The 23,525-nt window shown below is 38.8% G+C and overlaps 1 protein-coding gene across 1 annotated transcript; it reads left to right on the plus strand.

Moving 5' to 3' along the window:
* Positions 1-247: 247 nt before the first annotated feature.
* Positions 248-16,809, plus strand: LOC142173858 (fatty acyl-CoA reductase 2, chloroplastic-like). Its single transcript, XM_075239742.1, has 4 exons — positions 248-606; positions 1,244-1,389; positions 16,070-16,145; positions 16,695-16,809. The coding sequence occupies exons 1-4, from the start codon at positions 248-250 to the stop codon at positions 16,807-16,809; spliced, it is 696 nt and encodes a 231-aa protein (XP_075095843.1).
* The last annotated feature ends 6,716 nt before the right edge of the window (positions 16,810-23,525 follow it).

A 23,525-nucleotide genomic window follows, 5' to 3' on the forward strand; every position in this document is an offset into this window, starting at 1 on the left:
ATTTTATAGGTAGCTAGTCACATAAATTGGGATAGAGGGATTAGTAAATAATTAGGTAAGGCCTTTTCTTACCATGATCAAAAAATCTTTTTATCATCTCTTCAAAAATATAATTGAACATTAGTCTTTTCACTATATATATATATATATATATATATATATATATATATATATATATATTAGATTTGTCTAAGATCTATTTAGATTATTGATTTAGGTTCCTATTGATATGGTTGTAAATGCTACAATGGCTGCAATTGCAAAGCATGGATATTTGCCAAATCCAGAACTAAATGTCTATCACTTAGCATCAATGCCTATGAATCCTTTATCATACTCTCAACTTTTCGATTATAGCTATGAATTTTTCCATTCATTTCCTTTTATTAACACCAAAGGAAATAAAGTGGAGGTTAAGAGGATGAAATACTTTGACAAAATATCAGCCTTCTCAAATTTTATTTGTGAGGAATTATTCAGGCAATATGGTTTACAAGATTTAACTGAAGAAGAAATTATAAAATTTAAAAGGATTTTTAAAAGGAAGGTGGAATACCTGAAGCAGTTCAGCAAGCTCTATGAGCCATACCTATTCTACAAAGGGTGGTATGAAGATTTCTCCTCTTAAATATGCAAAGAGTTCTTGTTAAGTCATCAATTTAATGGTCATTCAACTTTACACATTATAAGAGTAAAGCCGTATTTTTTTTCGCATTAGAGTAATCAAACTATGTGTGAGTAGTTCAAAAAGTATGCGAATGACTGGAAAGTTAAAATTTTAAAATCGGATTAATTACTCGCAACACTAGTCAACTTGTAGGGTGTCACATATCCTGTAGACAACAATCACATCAATCACTAGTCTAATCATCTATCCCACAAAATAGCTTGATGGCCGAACTACTCCCAAGGCGAATAGTGCCCTAGGGGCCGACCTATCATACGTCAGCATGTGTGAGTCCTCAAATTCCATGTCTTTACCAAAATTAGATAAAAATTAGTATTTCACAATAGCATTAAGTGAAGACTACTAGCTATTTCCAATTTTGTCAGGTGCATAACCCTAAAATACGTTGTTATCACAATAGGTTAAAGACAAGCAAAAACAAACAGGCAATTTGATATAGCCACAGGTATTATGTGACTTAATGAAACATGAGACCTAGATCTGCGATTGTACTTCAGCACAAATGAAATAACTAGACTACATTGTGCTTTTGTCTCATTTCTTTTCTTTCGCAAGGTTTCACAATGGCAACATGCAAAAACTAATGGAAGAGATGTCAGAAGAGGAGAAAAAGAGTTTTGAGATTGATGTGGGACAAATAAATTGGGGGGATTACTTCTTGAAAATCCACATTCCTGGTGTACAAGAGAATGTATTGAAAGGCAAAAGAGTACCGGGCTGTTGAAAAAGTAGAAACTACTAGGTTTAATTAGTGCAGATTTAATTTAGCACTTATTACTTTCATAGATATTGTACCAAATAGGACCTGCAAAGAACATATACTTGGAACATACAAAGCATGTATATATCATGGTATTGACCATTAGAGTGTTCCTTATTTAGTAGAAAATAAGCATATAGAAATTGCAAGATATTTTATGTGTTTCCTTCAATATAATTGAAGCGAGAATTTAAACTAAGAATACCAAATAAACCAAAAAGTTGTTTGTTTTGTAAAAAAAACTTAGAGGCGAGGTTTTAATACATATTTTATAACAAACAATAGTATAAATAACATTGATAGAAACTAAGAGTACACCAAACTGTATAGAGAACTTAGTTCTCTATCTGTTTCCACAGAACACACACACAGCAGTAAGTAAACGACACAGTAAAATTTTACGTGGAAAATTCTCAGCTCACGGGATTAAAAATCACGACCTACCCTTGTAGGATTTTAACTTCACTACTGAGCAAACTTTAGATTACAACCTCTTGTAACCTAGGAATTAACTCCTTAATCCCTTACTAACTTGTAACAACTCTATTACAAGCCACTTTGTAATAACTGTCACGACCTGAAATTCACACCTTTAGACCGTGATGGCGCCTAACATTTCACTTGCTAGGCAAGCCAACGTTAGAATAATATTATCCATTTTAAAATAATTTTTAAATTTATTAATAACAAAGGAACAAATGCGGAAGTAAGGTCTGAAATATAGTGAATAATCCATAAGAACAACGATGTCTAAATACCATCCCAGAATTGGTGTCACAAGTGCACGAGCTTCTAGAATAATACAAATAAGGGTCTGAATAAAATAAAGATGTCTGGAAACAAACATACAGCTAAAGTAAAGTAGACGGGGAGTTCAAAACTACGGACATCGTGCAGTTATACCTCAAGTCTCCTCTGAGTAGCTGAAATCCGAGCAAGTCTATGATACGCCGCTGGGACCAACTCCAAAATCTGCACAAGAAATGCAGAGTATAGTATCAGTACAACCGACCTCATGTACTGGTAAGTGCTGAGCCTAACCTTGACGAAGTAGTGATGAGGCTAAGACGGGTCACTTACATTACCTGTACGCAATATTAGTAACAACAACAATAATAGAAATAAATCAGGTAACTCATTTATAAAAATTGAAGCCAATTCAGCAGTCATAACCAATTTATCATTTCCATCAATTCTGTTGCAGCGTGCAACCTGCTCTCACAATATATTCACATTTAATTCTGTTGCAGCGTGTAACCCGCTCTCACAATATATTCATTTTCAATCCTCTCATATAATTATTTTTAATCAAGTGTGTGTGTGTGTGTGTGTATATATATTGCCTTTTAAATAAGTCTATTGCGTCGTGCAATCCGATCCCCCAAATATTAACTTTTAATAAGTCTGTTACGGCGTGCAACTCGATCCTCCAATATGGACTTTTTAATAAGTCTGTTGCGGCGTGCAACCCGATCCACCAATATGGACTTTTAATAAGTCTGTTGCGGCGTGCAAACCGATCCTCCAATATATCCATTTCAATCAATTCTGTTACGGCGTGCAACCCGATCCTCCAATATATCTATTTACCAATTCTTATAGAAGAAATTTCCCCAATAAATACAACAATTAATATAAAATTATAAGACAACAAGCATACAATAATTATGAAATAAACAATGATAAATAACAAATTATTATGAAAATCAGGGAGAAAATAGGCAATTTAATATTTAATATGCTAAATGTCAAATAACAATTAAGACACATAATTCAAATAACATGTAACAATTAATGCAGGAATTTAAGAATTAATATTTGACAAAGAATAGGAGAGAAACAATTATTATAATAATTAATTCATGATTTAAAATGATTTATGATTTTTTAATTAATTATGCAAATAATTAATTTGACGACGTATAGACACTCGTCACCTCGCCTATACGTCGTTCACACGCATTTCCATAACAAATAGTTTAAGGGTTCTATTCCCTCAAATCAATGTTAACCACGACACTTACCTCGCTTTGCGAATTTCAATCAATCACTCGACCACAGCTTTTCCTTTTAAATTTGTCTCCAAAAGCTTCAAATCTATTCATAAACAATTCAATATACTCAATACGAATCATAGGAATTAATTCCATATGAATTTACTAATTTTCCAGTTAAAAATTTGAAATTCATTAAAATATTCGACAGTAGGACCCACATCTCAAATCTCGGAAAAAATTATGAAATCTGAACACCTGTTCCGATACGATTCCAACCATATAAAATTTATCAAATTCTGATGTTAAATGGACCTACAAATCTTAAATTTTTGTTTTTAAAAGATTTTATAAAAATTTCAATTTCTTCCATCTAAATCCGAAATAAATGATGAATACAGACTTAGATTTATGAAGATTTATGAAATACAATCACTATATGATAAAGAACACTTACCCAGTTCGAAATCGTGAAAAACTCCTTTGAAATCGCCCCTAAACCGAGTTCTAATTGAGGGTTTTGAAAAATGGGAAAAATCCCATTTTGGTTCTGTTTTAAGTCACAGGCGTCGGGCCTTCTTCGTGTTCGCGAAGGGCTTGTCGCATTCGCGATGAGTAGCAGCCCGTGGCTTTCGCATTCGCGAGTCCTCCTTCGCATTCACGAGTCCTCATTCACATTCGCGAAGGCTTTTTTCCACCTGGCCTTCGCGTTCGCGTGCCAGTGCTCGCGCTCGCGTAGAAGGACGACTGACCCCTCACCCAGGCCTCTAAATCTTTGCGTTCACATTGAGCTGGTCGCATTTGCGAAGGGTAAAGTCCCCATAGCTTTGCGTTCGCGACCCAATCTTCGTGTTCACGAAAAAAGAAAATTCAGCCACCCCAGTTTGCTCTTCACATTCGCGAGAGTACATTCGCGAACGCGATGAAGGAAATACCGAAAGCCTGAAGTTGCAGAAAATCAGATTTTTCTAAGTTCAAAATCATCCCGTATCCTATCCGAAACTCACCCGAGCCCTCGGGGCTCCAAACCAAACATGCACACAAGTCCTAAAATATCATACGAACTTGCTCGCGCGATCAAATCGCCAAAATAACACCTAGAACTACGAATCGGACGCCAAAGAAAAGGAATTTTTAAGAAAACTTTAAAACTTATATTTTTACAACCAGACATCCGAATCTCGTCAAATCAACTCTGATTCTCACCAAATTCGGCAGACAAGTCATAAATATTATAGTGGACCTATACCGGGCTCCGAAACCAAAATACGGACCCGGTGTCAATAAATCCAACATCAGTAACTTCTTAAAAATCTTTAAGCTTTCATCTTTTAATTTTTTTCATCAAAATTCCATATCTCGGGATAAGGACCTCAGAATTCGATTCCGGGCATACGCCCAAGTCCCAAATCACGATACGGACCTACCGGAATTGTCAAAATACTGATACGGGTCCGTTTGCTTAAAATTTTGACCAAAGTCAACTTAGTTTAGTTTTAATGCTCTATTTCACATTTTAATCCATTTTTCACATAAAAACTTTTCGAAAAATTATACGGACTGCGCACACAAGTCGAGGAATGATAATTGATGCTTTTCGAGGTCTTAGAACACAGAATTTCTTATTAAATTTAAAGATGACATTTTGGGTCATCACATTCTCCACCTCTAAAACAAACGTTCATCCTCGAACGGAGTTAGAAAAAAAAATACCCGAGCTGGTGAATAAGTGTGGATATTTACTCCGCATGTCTGACTCAGACTCCCAGGTAGATGCCTCTACCGGCTGACCTTTTTATTGCACCCGAACTGAAGGATAACTCTTAGACCTCAACTGTCGGACCTGCCGGGCTAGAATATCCATCGGCTCCTCCTCGTAAGTCAAATCTTTGTCCAATTGGACTGAGCTGAAATCTAACACATGGGACGGATCACCATGATATTTCCGGAACATAGACACATGGAACACCGGATGAACCGCTGATAAACTAGGTGGTAATGCAAGCCTGTAGGCTACTTCACCCACCCTTTCAAGAATTTCAAAGGGTCCGATATACCTAGGGCTCAACTTGCTCTTCTTTCCGAACCTCATTACACCTTTCATAGGTGAAACTCGGAGCAATATTTATTCTCCAACCATGAATGCAATATCACGAACTTTATGGTCGGCATAACTCTTTTGCCTAGATTGAGCTGTGCGAAGTCGATCCTGAATAATCTTGACCTTATCCAAGGCATCTTGTACCAAATCGGTACCCAATAACCGAGCCTCTCCCGGTTTAAACCAGCCAAATGGCGAACGACATCGCCTTCCATATAATGCCTCATATGGAGCCATCTAAATGCTCTACTGGTAGCTATTATTATAAGCAAACTCCGCAAGTGGCAAGAAATGATCCCAAGAATCTCCAAAGTCTATAACACAAGCGCGAAGCATATCTTCCAATATTTGAATAGTGCGCTCTAACTGTCCGTCTGTCTGTGGATGAAATGTTGTACTCAACTCCACCCGCGTGCCTAACTTACGATGTAGAGCCCTCCAGAAATATGAGATAAACTGCGTACCTCGATCTGAAATAATAGACACAGGCACACCGTGAAGGCGGACAATCTCACGAATGTAAATTGCAGCTAACCTTTCTGAATAATAGGTAACTGCCACTGGAATGAAATGTGCTGATTTGGTTAACCTGTCCATGATGACCCAAACTGCGTTAAATTTTATCTGAGTCCGTGGGAGTCCAACAACAAAAACCATAGTGATACGCTCCCATTTCCATTCAGGAATTTCTAACTTCTGAAGCAAACCACCAGGTCTCTGATGCTCGTACTTAACTTGCTGACAATTCAAACACCGAGCTACATATGCAACTATATCCTTTTTCATTCTCCTCCACCAATAATGTTGCCGCAAATCTTGATACATTTTGGCAGTACCTGGATGAATAGAATACCTGGAACTGTGTGCCTCTTCAAGAATTAATTCATGAAGCCCATCCACATTAGGCACACAAATACGACCCTGCATTCGCAGAACTCCATCTTCCCCCACAGCAACCTGTTTGCCATCACCGTGTTGCACCATGTCCTTAAGGACAAGTAAATGAGGATCATCATACTCCTCTCTATGATGCGCTTATATAAAGAAGACCGAGCGACTGTGCAAGCTAGAACCCTACTGGGTTCTGAAATATCTAACCTCACGAACTGATTAACCAAAGTCTGAACATCTGCAACTAATGGCCTCTCACCAATCGGAATATACGCAAGACTGCCCATACTCACAGCCTTTCTACTCAAAGTATCGGCCACCACATTGACCTTTCCGGGGTGATACAAAATAGTGATATCATAGTCTTTCAACTACTCCAACCATCTTCTCTGCCTCGAATTAAGATCTTTTTGTTTGACCAGGTACTGAAGGCTACGATGATCAGTAAATACCTCACACGAGACACCGTAAAGGTAATGCCTCCAAATCTTCAGCGCATGAACAATGACTGCCAGTTCTAAGTCATGAACAAGATAATTCTTCTCGTGAACCTTCAACTGCCGCGACGCATATGCAATCACCCTGACATCTTGTATTAATACTACACCAAGCCCAATGTGAGATGCATCACAATATACTGTATACGACCCTGAACCTGTGGGTAATACCAACACTGGCGCCGTAGTCAAAGCAGTCTTGAGTTTCTGAAAACTCAACTCATACTCGTCTGACCATCTGAATGTGACACCTTTCTGGGTCAGTCTGGTCAATGGGAATGCTATAGATGAAAACTCATCCACGAACCGACGATAATAACCTGCTAAACCCAGGAAACTCCGGATCTCTGTAACTGAAGTAGGTCTAGGCCAATTCTGAACAGCCTCAATCTTCTTAGGATCCACCTTTATGCCTTATACTGATACAATATGCCCCAAAAAGGCAACTGAGTCTAACCAAAACTCACATTTTGAAAACTTGGCATATAACTGATTTTTCTTCAAAGTGTGAAGCACACTTCGAAGATGCTGATCATGCTCCTCTCGACTGCTGGAGTAAATCAAGATATCATCAATGAATACAACCACAAAAGAATCCAAATAAGGCTTGAACACCCGATTCATCAAATCCATAAATGTTGCTGGGGCATTTGTCAACCCAAATGACATCACTAGGAATTCGTAATGCCCATACCGAGTCCGAAAAACTATTTTAGGGACATCAGATGCACTAATCTTCAACTGATGGTAACCAGACCTCAAATCGATCTTTAAAAATACCTTGGCACCCTGAAGCTGATCAAATAAGTCATCAATTCTTGGCAGCGTATATTTATTTTTTATAGTGGCCTTATTCAACTGCCGATAATCTATACACATCCGCATAGAGCCATCTTTCTTCTTTTCAAATAATACTGGTGCACCCCAGGGCGAGACACTAGGTCTAATGAATCCTTGATCAAGCAAGTCTTGTAACTGCTCTTTCAATTCTTTCAACTCTGGCGGGGCCATACGGTATGGTGGAATGGAAATGGGCTGAGTGCCTAGAGCCAAATCAATACAGAAGTCAATATCTCTGTCGGGTGGCATCCCCGATAAATTTGCAAGAAATATTTCTGGAAATTCACTAACAATTGGTACTGAGTCCATATAAGGAACATTCACACTGTGATCGCAAATATAAGCCAAATAGGCTAGACACCCTTTCTCTACCATACGCCGAGCTTTCATATAAGAAATAACCTTGCTGGCAGAATGACCAGGAGTTCCTTTCCACTTTAACCGAGGTAACCCCGGCATAGCTAGGGTCACTGTCTTGGCATGACAATCCAATATAGCATGATAAGGGGACAACCAATCCATACCCAAGATGACATCAAAATCTACCATATCAAGAAGTAGAAGATCCACACTAGTCTCAAGATTACCAATAGTAACCACACACGAACGATAGACATGATCTACTATAACAGAGTCTCCCACCGGTGTAGTTATACACACAGAAGCACTCAAAGAATCACAAGGCACAACCAAATATGAAGCAAAATAGGAGGACACATAGGAATAAGTAGATCCTGCATTAAATAGAACTGACGCATCTCTATGGAAAACTAGAATAATTCCTGTGATCACAGCATCAGATGACTCGACCTCAGGCCTAGCTGGAAAAGCATAAAATCGGGGTTGGGCCCTACCACTCTGAGCTGCATCCCTTAGACGGCCTCTAACTGGCTGGCCTCTACCTCTAACGGTCTGATTTCCATCTCTAATGGCCTGACCTCCACCTCTAGCTACCTGACCCCTACCTCTAGCTGTTTGAGCAAGAGGTGAAGCAATCAGTGCCGGTATGATGGCACGAGAATCTTGCCGAGATCTGTTACTCGCCAATCTAGGACAATACCTCCTGATGTGACCAATATTTCCACACTCATAACACTCATCCTGATGCCGTGGATGCTGAAGCTGAAGCTGACCCAAATGGGTCAAATAACCGTTGTAGTAACTCTGGAGTGGTGGTGCACTGATAGGAGCTGAATGTGTACTGAATGTTGGATGCCTAGAGTAAGGCATAATAGGACCGTGACTCCTTGAAGCACCGGGAGATGCATGAAGTGCTGAATGAAATAGTCTGGGAGGATGACCCCTACCAAATTTACCCATTCCTCCAGACACGGCACCACCGAAACCACAAAACTGACGAGGCCTCTTATCAGACCTCTACCCTCTCTACTATGCAAGAACCATCTCGATCCTCCTTGCAACATTAGCAGCCGCCTGAAAATAAATCTCACTTGCGGTCTCCTTGGCCATATGAAGTATGATAGGGTGAGTGAGTACCTCAATAAACCTCCTCACTCTCTCTCTCCCTCCGTAGGTAGTAAAAGGAGAGCATGGCGGGCCAAATCCACAAAACGGGACTCATACTGAGTAACAATCATACTGCCCTGTTGTAGACGCTCAAATTGCTTGCGGAATTCCTCTCTCAGTGTGATAGGGAGGAACTTCTCCAAAAATAGATGAGAGAACTGCTCCCAGGTAAGTGCAGGTGATCCGACAGGTCGGGTCAATGTATAATCTCTCCACCACCTCTTGGCGGAACCCGTCATCTGAAATACAGCAAAATCAACCCCATTGGTCTCAACTATACCCATGTTCCGCAGCACCTCGTGGTAGCGTTAAAGATAATCCTGTGGGTCCTCAGAAGGTGTACCACTTAAGTGAACTGGAAAGAGCTTAGTAAACTTATCCAGTCTCAATAAGGACTCAAAAGCAATGGCGGTCCTATCATCGGTCTGTGCCGCAATAACTGGCTGAACTACCCCAACTGGCGGGGCTGCTGGAGCCTGATTATGGGGAGCCATCTGCTCCGGAGCGGGAGTAGTGGAAGTTTTTGCTCCTCCCCCAGCCTGTGAGATGGCTGGTGCCACTGGAAATGTACCATTCTGGGCCACGCCCTCATAATACTTACGAAACGGACTAGAGCGTCCTGAAGTACTGGAGTGGCTATGAATCCTTCCGGGACCTGAACTGGTCCAAGTGGTACATTCTGAACTGGAACTTCCTCCTGAATATCCACCTGAGGTTTTATAACATGTGCAGTTGCTCGAGCTCTGGACTGAGCTCTACCTCTACCTCTGCCTCTGCCCCTAGCACGACCTCGGCCTCGACCTCTACCCCTGGCCATAGTTGCCACCGGGGGCTCTAGTCCCTGTCCATCGGTAGAGGTATTACATGTTTTCACCATCTGTGAGAGAGTAAGAGTAGAATGATTCAATCATCAATGATAGAATAAATTCGCACGACAGAATAAGAAAGAAGTGATATTATTCCTAAAATTTATAGCCTCTGAGAGATAAGTACAAACGTCTCCGTACCGATCCTTCAGACTCTACTAAGCTTGCTCGCGACTCGTGAGACCTATGTAACCTAGTGCTCTGATACCAACTGTCACGACCCGAAATTCCTACCTTCGGACCGAGATGGCGCCTAACATTTCACTTGCTAGGTAAGCCAACGTTAGAATAATATTATCTATTTTAAAACTATTTTTAAATTTATTAATAACAAAGGAAAAAATGCGGAAGTAAGGTCTGAAATATAGTGAATAATCCATAAGAACAACGGTATCTAAATACTATCCCAGAATTGGTGTCACAAGTGCACGAGCTTCTAGAATAATACAAATAAGGGTCTGAATAAAATAAAGCTGTCTGGAAACAAACACACAGCTAAAGTAAAGTAGACGGGGACTTCAGACTGCGAACGTCGTACAGTTATACCTCAAGTCTCCTCTGAGTAGCTGAAATCCGAGCAAGTCTATGGTACGCCATTGGGACCAATTCCAAAATCTGCACAAAAAGTGCAGAGTGTAGTATCAGTACAACCGACCCCATATACTGGTAAGTGCTGAGCCTAACCTCGACGAAGTAATGACGAGGCTAAGGCGGGTCACTTACATTACCTGTACGCAATATTAGTAACAACAACACTAATAGAAATAAATCAGGTAACTCATTTATAATAATTAAAGCCAATTCAACAGTTATAGCCAATTTATCATTTCCGTCAATTCTATTGTAGCGTGCAACCCGCTCTCATAATATATTCACATTCAATTCTGTTGTAGCGTGCAACCCGCTCTCACAATATATTCATTTTCAATTCTCTCACATAATTATTTTTAATCAAATATATATATTGACTTTTAAATAAGTCTATTGCGGCATGCAATCCGATCCCCTAATTATTGACTTTTAATAAGTCTGTTGCGGCGTGCAACCCGATCCTTCAATATGGACTTTTTAATAAGTCTGTTGCGGTGTGCAACCTGATCCCCCAATATGAACTTTTAATAAGTCTGTTGCAGCGTGCAACCCGATCCTCCAATATATCCATTTCAATCAATTTTGATACGGCGTGCAACCCGATCCTCCAATATATCCATTTACTAATTCTTATAGAAGAAATTTCCCCAATAAATGCAATAATTAATATAAAACTATAGGACAACAAGCATACAATAATTATGATTTAATTATGAAACAAACAATGACAAATAGCAAATTATTATGCAAATCAGGGAGAAAATAGGCAGTTTAATATTTAATATGCTAAATGGCAAATAACAATTAAGACACATAATTCAAATAACATGTAATAATTAATGCAGGAATTCAAGAATTAATATTTGACAAAGAATAGGAGAGAAATAATTATTATAATAATTAATTCATGATTTAAAATGATTTATGATTTTTCAATTAATTATGCAAACAAATAATTTGACGATGTATAGACACTCGTCACCTCGCCTATACGTCGTTCACATGCATTTCACATAACAAATAGTTTAAGCGTTCTATTCCCTCAAGTCAAGGTTAACCACGACACTTACCTCGCTTTGCGAATTCCAATCAATTACTCGACCACAACTTTTCCTTTTAAATTTGTCTCCAAAAGCTTCAAATCTATTCATAAACAATTCAATATACTCAATACGAATCATAGGAATTAATTCCATATGAATTTATTAATTTTTCGGTTAAAATTCTGAAATTCATTAAAATATTTGACAGTGGGACCCACGTCTCAAATCTCGGAAAAACTTATGAAATCCGAATACCCGTTCTGATACGAGTCCAACCATAAAATATTTATCAAATTCCGATATCAAATGGACCTTCAAATCTTAAACTTTTATTTTTGGAAGATTTTATAAAAAATTCCAATTTCTTCCATCTAAATCCGAAATAAATGATGAATATAGACTTAGATTTATGAAATACAATCACTATATGATAAAGAACACTTATCCAGTTCGAAATCGTGAAAAACTCCTTTGAAATCGCCCCCAAACCGAGTTCTAATTGAGGGTTTGTGAAAAATGGGAAAAATCCCATTTTGGTTATGTTTTAAGTCATAGGCGTTAGGCCTTCTTCGCGTTCGCGAAGGGCCTGTCGCGTTCGCGATGAGTAGTAACCTGTGGCATTCGCGTTCGCGAGTTCTCCTTCGCGTTAGCGAAGGCTTTTTCCTCCTAGCCTTTGCGTTCGCGTGCCAGTGCTCGCGCTCGCGTAGAAGGACGACTGACCCCTCCCCCAGGCCTCTAAAGCTTCGCGTTCGCGTTGAGCTGGTCGCGTTCGCGAAGGGTAAAGTCCCCATAGCTTCGCGTTCGCGACCCAATCTTCACGTTCGCGAAGAAGAAAAATTCAGTTAGCCCAGTTTGTTCTTCGCGTTCGCGAGAGTACATTCGCGAACGCGATGAAGGAAATACCAAAAGCCTGAAGTTGCAGAAAACCAGATTTTTCTAAGTTTAAAATCATCCCGTATCCTATCCGAAACTCACCTGAGTCCTCGGTTCTCCAAACCAAACATGCACACAAGTCCTAAAATATCATACGAACTTGCTTGCGCGATCAAATCGCCAAAATAACACCTAGAACTACGAATCGGACGCCAAATCAAAGGAATTTTTAAGAAAACTTTAAAACTTATATTTTTACAACCGGACGTCCGAATCTCGTCAAATCAACTCTGATTCTCACCAAATTTGGCAGACAAGTGATAAATATTATAGTGGATCTATACCGGGCTCCGAAACCAAAATACAGATCCGGTGTCAATAAATCCAACATCAGTAACTTCTTAAAAATCTTTAAGCTTTCATCTTTTAATTGTTTCATCAAAATTCCATATCTCGGGCTAGGGACCTCGAAATTCGATTCCGGGCATACGCCCAAGTGCCGGAATCGTCAAAACACTGATCCAGGTCCGGTTGCTCAAAATGTTGACCAAAGTCAACTTAGTTGAGTTTTAAAGCTCTATTTCACACTTTAATCCATTTTTCACATAAAACTTTTCGAAAAATTGCACGGACTGCGCACGCATGTCGAGGAATGATAAATGGTATTTTTTGAGGTCTTAGAACACATAATTTCTTATTAAATTTAAAGATGATATTTTGGGTCATCACACTCTATTACAAAGACTTCCAACTCGACTAAACCTAGCCAAGACACAAATACAGAGTTTATGATTAAAAAAAAGTTTCCTACACAATTGCTTCTAACCAAGTTAAGTAGGAATTACAAGTAATAAGCTTTAACAAAGGTACAACACAACTAAGGACATGTGATAACTCGATGCAGGATACTGGTCCTTATTATGTAGTTTTTTGTTCTTGAAGCACTTGAGAATCGATTGCTGGATGGATGCACAGACTTGAGAGAAAGCTGGATTGATTCTTCAAAAATGTTCAAGTGATGTTTTGTCTTTGGCTTAATGTTAATATAACATTGGTGACATCACTTGAATGATGCAAGCATGTTTGGTACATGAGCATTGATGTTTGGCATATTTCGATATGTGTTAATGTTACTTTACCCATGCTTTAACCACTTTTTGATGTTATTTAATCTTTAAAACACCCAACATGGTGTAATTATTGGTTTGATGACTAATTAAGTTATGTGTGACGATTTAAGGTGTTCGGAGTGCAAAATATGAAGAAAAGGTGGTTTAGCTAGAGGAAGAAGGGTTGGATGCGTCGCATCCAACCTAGGAAAACATCATCCTGCATGCAACCTTAGCAGTGAAGTTGTGCCATCGCGTCCGCCATCGCGTGCGAAACTGGGAAGTAGAAGTGAAGCTGGATGTGTCGCGTCCACCATCGCATGCGAAGCTGAGAAATAGAGGACAAGGTGGATGCGTCGCATCCACCTTAGCATCAATCCCTGAAGCCGAATTGGACTAGGAATGGGAGAGCTTTGGCCCACGACTTTTGTACGCAATATATAAGCTAAAAACGCCTCTTTTAGGTTATCTAACATATTGGGAAGAGTGAAAAAGCCACGACAAAGCTGTGGAGGCCGGAATTCATCAAGTTTCATCTTTCTCCCACCAAACTTAGTAATTTTTATGTTTCTTTGTATGATTTGTTGTTTGGCTACCATGTCTATGTGGAGCTAAACTTCACGTTCTAGGGTTGTGGTTCTTTCATGACTATTGTTATTCGGATATTGATTTTGACTTCTTGATTTATCATATTAAGTTATTTATTCAATCTTGCGCTTAATTATTTAATTGCTTGATCACCAATTGAATATTATCTACGAATCTAGAATTGAACTCGAAAGTGGGAATTCTATATTGCATATAGGATTGAGTAGGGCAAGTTCTTGAACTCGGGCATCGGGGAACGGATTCGTGGTTAGGATAGACATATACCTAATTGCCTTGCTTGGTTGATTTACAGGAATTATAAATGCGTTCTTGTTGATTCTAACTCCATAGACATATAGGCGTTAGGTTAGCTTGAATAGGCGAGTAAGAACTCGACAGATTCTTATGAGCAATATTAACCCTGTCAACCAATAAGCTAGATAAATTAGTCGGTCAATTCAATTGAAGAATACAATAGGATTGTTAGATAGACCATAACCCTAGATCGTTTTTCTTACATTGATATCATAAAAATCTGCTCTTTCTCTGTTCAAAGTTTATTATTTATATTTTTCTTATTTAATTAGTTAGAATAAAATATTTTTAGATTTAATTCTTAGTTAGATAATTAAGATAGGCTAATTTAGTTAATAGCTAATCATAAGTCCTCGTGGGTTCGACATCCGACTTTGAGTCACTTTATTACTTGACGACCGCGTATACTTGCGTGAGTGTGTTTGGCCGCAACAAGTTTTTGGCGCCGTTGCCGGGGACTTAGAAATTTGCTATTTTTCTAGATTAGACATTTTTTTTTATCTATTCATGTTTTTTTTATTATTTTATTTTAGTTAGTATTTTTTTATTTATTTTAGCATGGCATCTTGGAATAAAAATTGTTCGAATGATGGTTATTCTTATTTTGATGATCCTTGTCCATATTGTGGAGGACCCCACTGGTGGAAAAATTGTCAGAATGTTCCCAGGAGCGAGTTGTGCGCACAATCTCAATCCTTTTAGTGGAATATTTGTAATATGTGTGGTGGTCAAGATGGCCATTGGGATGGTTGTCCTAATTTTGTTCATCCTTCTCTGAGCCCTTATTATGATCTTTCTAATGATATTTCCGAGTTTGATAGGGGCAATGAAGTACATGATATGGAGCCTGATGCATATATTAGGGATATTCTGAGGCAAGTAGCAGAGCAACAGGATGAACTCAAAAAAGATATGAAAAGAATGAGGGCAGCAATCACAAGAATGAAGGCCAATATGGAAGAATTGAATGAAGAGAGCGAGTAAGAACTCGACAGATTCTTATGAGCAATATTAACCCTGTCAACCAATAAGCTAGATAAATTAGTCGGTCAATTCAATTGAAGAATACAATAGGATTGTTAGATAGACCATAACCCTAGATCGTTTTTCTTACATTGATATCATAAAAATCTGCTCTTTCTCTGTTCAAAGTTTATTATTTATATTTTTCTTATTTAATTAGTTAGAATAAAATATTTTTAGATTTAATTCTTAGTTAGATAATTAAGATAGGCTAATTTAGTTAATAGCTAATCATAAGTCCTCGTGGGTTCGACATCCGACTTTGAGTCACTTTATTACTTGACGACCGCGTATACTTGCGTGAGTGTGTTTGGCCGCAACAAGTTCCCAATGAAGTTGACTGCTGCACTGTTGCGTGTGCAGACAATAACTTTACAGCTGTTGGGGAGTTGACTGGTATGGTCACCAAGGGAACTGATGTTCATCTGTTCCCTCTGCTGTTTCTCTGACTCTGAAGAGTTGAACTATATCCCCGACTTTGAGACTTGTTGATCTTAAGTACTTGAGGATGTGTAACAGGTTCCTTATCTGGTTCTTAGCATTAAGTTTGTTAGATCATCAAAACATAACAATGATGCATAGAACCTATCAAACATTTAACATTTCCCATTTCGATTGAGTGGGTAGGATTACAAGAATACATGAAAAAGGAGAGAGAGATAACAAGAATACATGTCAAAGGAAAGAAATGAGATTACATAAGGTTCAAGCTATTAGAAGCTCGTCAAAATATTTGGCTACAAAAAACCCTATACCCAAAACTCGTCAAAAATATTTGGTTTAAAGACTTTTGCTTCGTATAGAGGGTGAAAAAAAAAGGTAAGAGATGTGAAGTTTAGATCTGAGTAATTGTTTAAACTCCACTTCTCCAGTGTTATTTATCTGAGCTTTTATATATAGCTTTCTGATTAAGTAAAATTAAAGAACCATTTTATGTTCCTTTATTAATTAACGTCTCACTTATATGTAATTTATCATTTTTGCACAGGTTGAAGCATTTACAAAGAACTCAAGTTGTGGCTATGATGAGTACTCATGGTCAATTTGGCTGCACAACAGCAAACCTTTCTCTCAACGAGAGCTTTGAGAAAATGGTTGGTTGAGTGTGCAGCCGAATTGATCGAGGACTTGAAATTGAAGTCACAGTCTGACCTCAACGACGATTTAATGTCGTACGCAGAATTTTTTATATATTTTATTTGAAGAAATAAATAAATGAACAAATTATTATAATGTCAAGCTGTATCATTTTTATATTTACACCCATGGTTTTTATTTTGCTTACTCTATATATATATATAATAAAAATAAGTCGATAAAGTAGTGTCACTTGATACCGCTTGAGACTAGGTGTATCCGCCCCTTATTCAGAATCCTGTAGCCCTCTATCTGGAAGAAACTAATAACCTAATTTTGTGTTAAGCACGGTATTTTGTGTTATTAATCTCTTTTGCATCTTCATATGCATTAATATATATCACCCCTATCAATGACATGGCTGCGATAAAGGGAAATAGATCTAGCTCGACTAGCTTCATGTTGTAATTATTGTATTATGTTGTAATTAATTGGATGTAGCTAGGTTGTTAACCTATTACATTTTCTAGCGCAGTTAATTAATATTCTTATTCCAAAATATGTATTATGGGTATCTTGTATTAGTGTAATTAGCTGATTTTTTCAAAGTTAATTAAAGCTTAGGGTTTGGTGATTGCAGCTTTGAACTACGTGGAGTAGACTTTTCTCATTGTTTGGACTTGTCTTTTTTTTTTTTTTTTGAGTTCATAATTATAGCTTACTTAAGACCAGTAGCCTAAAGTTTGGCAGTTTACTTCGAACTAATGCAGCTCAACTTTAGGCTGCTGGTGTTAAGTTCGATATGCCACACTAAAATGAAGCAGTAGTTATTTTGGTAGCAATTTTTTTATTGGATGGTTCACTATTACAACAACTAACATTTGAAGTTTGAAATGTTACCACAAATAAAATTATATATAACTGTACAATTTAAGTACCTACATAAGGAGAAAGCCTAATACAAATGACGAAGACTAGTTTTTGAATTAAAAAATATTCAAAAAATAAGAGGGACTTCTAGTTTGGGTAAATCTTTTTTAATTTCTCAGAATAAGAAAGGTTACATGCTACAACAAATAAATAAATCCTAATAAAATTAATTAAACAAAGAGTTTATATGAAAAAGGGTAAATTAGCCATATTATAATTTTTTGATTAATAAATAAATAGATTAAAAGTAATATTTAAAAAATCAATATAAGTGTGATGGAGCAAAACATGTGGGGGTTTATGAAATTATCCCAAAAACAAAATATAATAAAAAGCAGGTCTAACATACCTAGTTGAGAATTTATTAAAACAATATAATAAAAAGCGGGTCTAATAGACGACCTAAAACCAACAATAAAAAGCGTGTCGCTGTTCTAACAGGCGACCTATTGGATCTATTTTCATATTCAAAACAATAATATTTCAACATGTTAAAAAGGAAGATTTGAAATAAATAGGGTACATTATCGTACAAATACTTTATAAACTTAGTGTTCGTTTGGTACAAGAGATAAGGGATAATTAATCCCGAGATTAAATCTGAGATGCGTTTATCTTATATTTGGTTGGGATAAAATCGTGGTACAACTAATCCCGAGATTAGTTATTCCGAAATTGTAGTGTTTTTTTATCCATATGGAAGGGTGGAACAACTAATCTAAGGATAACTAATCCCGAAATAATTAATCATGGAATAACTTATTTCCCAATCAAACTATCCCCTAGGATCTAAACCCGTGATAAGTGTCGAAGATTAGAAATAGATCGTTCAAACAATTGCTTAGTTTTAACTTAATAAATCAACGTTAAGGGAAAAAAAAACCCCAATGAAACCACCTTTGGTACCGCAAATCCAGAGCAATTCACATTTTGCTATCTCCTTCACTTTTCTCACCTCTTTTTCTCTCAGTGAAGCAAAGTGTTCAAAATGAATGACAAATATTGGGACTAAATTATAGGATTCTTGCAAGTCCAACCACATCAATAGATTCGGATCCAGAATTTGAACTTTTTGGGTTCAGATTCGTAATTTTATCACATCTCATCTAACTTAATTAGTTCAAAATTTATTATTTGTATATATTTAATGATAGTTTGAGCAAAAATATAGGGAAGGAGCGAAAGCTATGGGTTCAATTGAACACATAGCTTCTACACTGGATACGCCTCTGCTGATCAACTTAATGGGAAAGTTAATTAAAAAACTTCTACCACTTTTTTAATAGGAAAATTCTAGTCAAAGTTTGCCTTCCGGAAGCAAGCTTTTAATTGATTAAGCTCCCGTTTGGACAGGAATTTTTTTACTTTTTTTTTTTAAATACAAAAAATTTAAATTTTTTTTCAAGTAAAATGCATGTCCAAATACAATTTCAATTTTTAAATATTATTTTTCAATACAACTTTAAATTTTTTTTTTTTTCCAGGTTTTCACCAAATCTATGTCCAAATGCTAGCTAGATTTGTGGATACTAGTCGTTGCGTGCATGTATTTTTATACACACCCCTTGTATTTCTATGTCAAACACATAACATGCATCCTATACTATAAAAATCTTGCATTGTTATTTCCTTCATATAATAGTTGATATATGGACAACAATGCCCTTATCCCCGGTCCCATCTGTTTGACCAAAAAGTGTAACTTCTGATTAAACTATTAAATTTATGTATTAATGGGTTAAATCTAGTTAAGGATAATAACTCTAGATGCTAATCTCGAAAACGTGCAGGAGATGGGGGCAGATCCCGTAAATGATTGATGACAATAAGTGCTAAATACTCTTAAAGCATAAACATTAATGGAGATATAACTAACAATAAATAGCAATAAATGGCATTTAAGTAAATAAGGAGAATGATTCACCCAATAATGGATGGATTGTACAAATATTTCTCTTGACAATAATGAGTGACAGAAAAATCCAAGATTCGTGTGAACAATCTTCGGATCTGGTGGAAAGGTGGGGAATAATATGAGCAAGAATCTTTATCAAAAGGTAATCTTTGTATCGTTACAAGAGAGAGAGAATCTTCTTCTCAAAAATATTTTTATCAAATGAATATTACATGCCCCTATTATTGTCTCTTCTTTCTATATATATGAGCATTTTTCCTAAGAAACCCTAATAGTACAAACAGAGAATATCCACTAGAATATTCCCTTTTAATACCCTATCCTGATAAATTAACCGTTACAGCTCCTATCATCAATAGTCAACCTCGACCTCGACCATTGTTGACATCTCGACTACGACTCTTGTCGGCTCCTCGGCCAATGACTTTACTACATCTTGGGCGACCTCGACTAACTCTTTCCTCAATGCCAAATTACGCTAAATATACTTAGGGCAGATTTTGGCTTATACAGTTAGTCCCTCCACTTATTAAGGTCGACATCAGAAGGCCTTGATGAGCGGACTCTGTGTAACGTGATTGAAGTGCTTAGACGAGATGGGCGAGCCGTAGTGATTAGGGGCGAGTAGGCAGCGTGTCCTATTGTGAACCGTAAGTTCTGGGGTCGCATATCCCGCTAATAAAGGTGATGTCATGGCAGTCGATGTCATTATGGCGCAATTTCCCGAGATGTTGCTTCATTTTGCGCGTGCCTCCTGAGAGAGCCTACCGCTTCGGTTACAGCATCACGCAATGATGGTCAGTTTCTTGGTTTTGATGCCTGCATCCTTATAAATAGGGGTACGTGGGTAACGTCTTATCATTTACGAAATTTCTTGTACGCAGCAAACTCTGCATCTTCTTCCTCCTCCATTGTTTGAAACTTCTTACTAGTTATAGTGATTCTCGCTGCTTCCTACATTTCCTTGTTTGAGCATCTTCTCCTAATTAACATGACTAAGGCATCCCATGTTCCTGGTATGGCAGCTGATCCTACCCCTTTGGCGATGCTAATACCCCCTCACGCCGATATGATTGTTGTCGCTGCTAATGAAGAGAACTTCCCTACGGTGGAGGAAATAGTTCCCCATAATGATAAAACTAAGTCCGATTTCTCGAAGATGCCTAAGGACGACCCTGAGGTCCCGAAGTCGACGATGAAGGAGATCGATCTTGTTGAGTTTGGGCGAGGTTCAAGATTCCTACCTATATCTATCTGATCTCCGCGGGGCGCGATGTAGTACAAATACACCGCCCTGGATATTGCGCGTTCTATGCGTATCCTTTCTACATCGGCTATTCCTTTCCTTTTCTCCCACTGGCGGAAAACTTTTGCCGCTATTACGGTGTTTAAACGGCCCAACTCTCCATACATCTACAAGTTTATCCGCATGTTAATGAAATTCGCGGAATTGGCTGGGGTCGAGATCACAGTTCGCCACCTGATGCATCTCTTCGCCCCTAGTTTCTATAGGGGGACGATGCCGCACCTTCTCCACATAGGAAGTAAGTGCTTGGTGGTGAAGATGGACTATATGAAAAATTATCAATTTTTGCTCAACTACTTTTTCATAAAAAACGAGGACATGGTGGCCAACGCGAGCGGATTCCTTGAGACTTGGAATTACTCCCGTAAGTATCTCCTTTTTACCCAAGCATTCTTTTTGCTTGTTTGAGTCGTGGTCTGACAATCCGTCCCTTCTTCGTGTAACCGAGACTATACCCCCTCCTTTGGTCGGGCACATTCATGACTGGGTCAGCCGGATTCTGCCTCACACAGTGGGGTTCGTGGATGGCCGACCTTTCTCAAGAAGTTCGGGCCTGCGCCTTCCGCGACCGGTGAGTTCACCTGTACATATTTTCATCTATATTGTTTTGATCTCACAGTCGCTTTCCCATAGTAGTTTTGTAGAGGAAGTGAATATTTTATTCTATCTTTTTCAGCCCGAGGACTATCGTATAGATCAAAGGCCCCTCCTCGTGCATTTCGTAAGAGGAAGGCTACTTCTTTGGGGTTAGTTCCCAATATGACAGCGACCAATCCCGCCCGACTCTCCGCTTATATTCCTTCTTCTGCCATGGCTAGGTCTGCCCGGTTGTCGACCACACCTGCAGTAGAACTTCTGACTTCCCCTCTGTATCATCTAGTAGATGAGGACTATGAAGCGGATTCGACGCCGAGTGGAGATAACTTGATTCCCCGCAAGTGGAGATCAGTGATGGATGATTTCGCCGTCTAAGAGACGGCGACCATAGAGCTTGGGGGTGACGCCGAGTTGCCGCCTGTGATTTCGCCCTCGTATGAAGCAGAAGAGGGTACATCTCTCCCTGAGACCATGATGGGATTTGAAGGACCATCAGCGAGAGTCCCTGATGATTTGCGGCAGGACGATCCATCGGCTTCACGAACGACCGAGAATCTTTCTTCGAGAGGCGACTTAAAAGGAAAATGCGTAGCTGAGGAAGGTTACAAGACGGGCTCTAACATGGATGTCGAGGAGGTGAGGATGATGGGGGAAGGATTCACCCGACTCGAGGTGAGATTGGAGGGACTACACAGACTATTAAGATCCCCTTGGATCGGGACTTACTGGTGGACATGGAGGACGTGGTCTCTTCTATCGGTCCCATTTGCTCTAATGTGGAGGTTAAAACCCTAGAGAAGTAGAAGGATTCCGCTATATCTAAGAGCATAGACGGCCTCACTCTTAGGGTAAGTTTTTCGATCCCTCTTCGTTTTTGTATGGAGTGTTCAAAGTTTTGTTCTTACTCTTCATTTTTTCTTTTTCTTTCAGACCGTGATTTTGGTGATTGAGAGCGCCCGACGAGAGGAGAGGCGTAAGGCTATTTTTTAGAAGATGGAGCAAAAATATCGTGAATACTGTGCCAAGCATCGCGAGATCTGTAGACGGTTCGGCAAGAGCGACAGTTTCCAGGCTCTCCGAAATAAACTGAAGGAGAAGGATGACCAGTTGGTACAAGTCATCAAAAAATTCAGCGTTCTCGAGGGGGCATTGAGGGAAAAAGAGGAGGAGCTTGAGGTAAGCAGAGGGGTCGAGGCCCAATGTGCCAACCTTCAAGCCCAAGTGGTCTCATTGCGCGTCGAGCACAAGGAGTATCAACTCAAAGCGAACGCTCTGAGTGGCAAGGTCGTTGAGAAGGCAACGGGTTTAGAGAAGGCAGAGTTGCAGCAGTTGTCGGCTGCGAGGAAAGCAGAGGCTTTATATATCGTGAACCGCGTTCTCTGTTCTGAGCGGGAGGGTGCTATAGAGATGGCCAGGCTCAGAAAGGAGCGGCTTGATGAGCAGATATGGGAGATGGAAAAAGAGGCTTCGGGCCTTAGTGATCGAGTTGCTGCTCTTGAGGCCGAGAAGGTGCAGATATTGGCACAACCGTCCTCTTCCTGTACTTCTGCTTTTCCTGATGTTCCGAGGGACTTGTACGAGGAATGGATTCATGTCGACTTCGAGGATGCAGGTATGGATCGGATTGAGCCAGAATCCTGGTACGAGGATGAGTATCCCGCTGGCGATGGCGATGGTGAAGAGGTAGGTGGAGATGGTCTGGGCGATCAAGCTGGTGGTGCTGCTGGGCCAGGCGGTGATTAGTTATTTTTCCTTCTTTTTTGCTTAGCCGCAGAATTGTGTGTATTTTTTGTAGGCGTGCATTTGAGCGTTTGTAAAAAATATTTCAAGTATAAAATTGTCACGACCCAAACCTAACCTGTCGTGATGGCGCCTATCGATGGTACAAGGCAAGCCGTCATTTCCAAATACTCCAACTATTTAATAGAAAAATAATTCAAGATATTTGAAATAGGTAAAATATTCATAAACAAGGGGGTAAAACCCAAAACACA

Source organism: Nicotiana tabacum, chromosome 2 (genome assembly GCF_000715075.1).
Source record: "Nicotiana tabacum cultivar K326 chromosome 2, ASM71507v2, whole genome shotgun sequence".
In the NCBI taxonomy this organism is placed as follows: domain Eukaryota; kingdom Viridiplantae; phylum Streptophyta; class Magnoliopsida; order Solanales; family Solanaceae; genus Nicotiana; species Nicotiana tabacum.

What these genes read in the sequence shown, in the direction of transcription:
- LOC142173858 (XM_075239742.1), top strand. Translation starts at nt 248, where the DNA reads ATGGCTGCAATTGCAAAGCATGGATATTTGCCAAATCCAGAACTAAAT. An exon ending in ACAAGAGAATGTATTGAAAG is followed by an intron (nt 1,390 to 16,069) that starts GCAAAAGAGTAC and finishes TTGCGTGTGCAG; the next exon opens with ACAATAACTTTACAGCTGTT. An exon ending in GTTCATCTGTTCCCTCTGCT is followed by an intron (nt 16,146 to 16,694) that starts GTTTCTCTGACT and finishes ATTTTTGCACAG; the next exon opens with GTTGAAGCATTTACAAAGAA.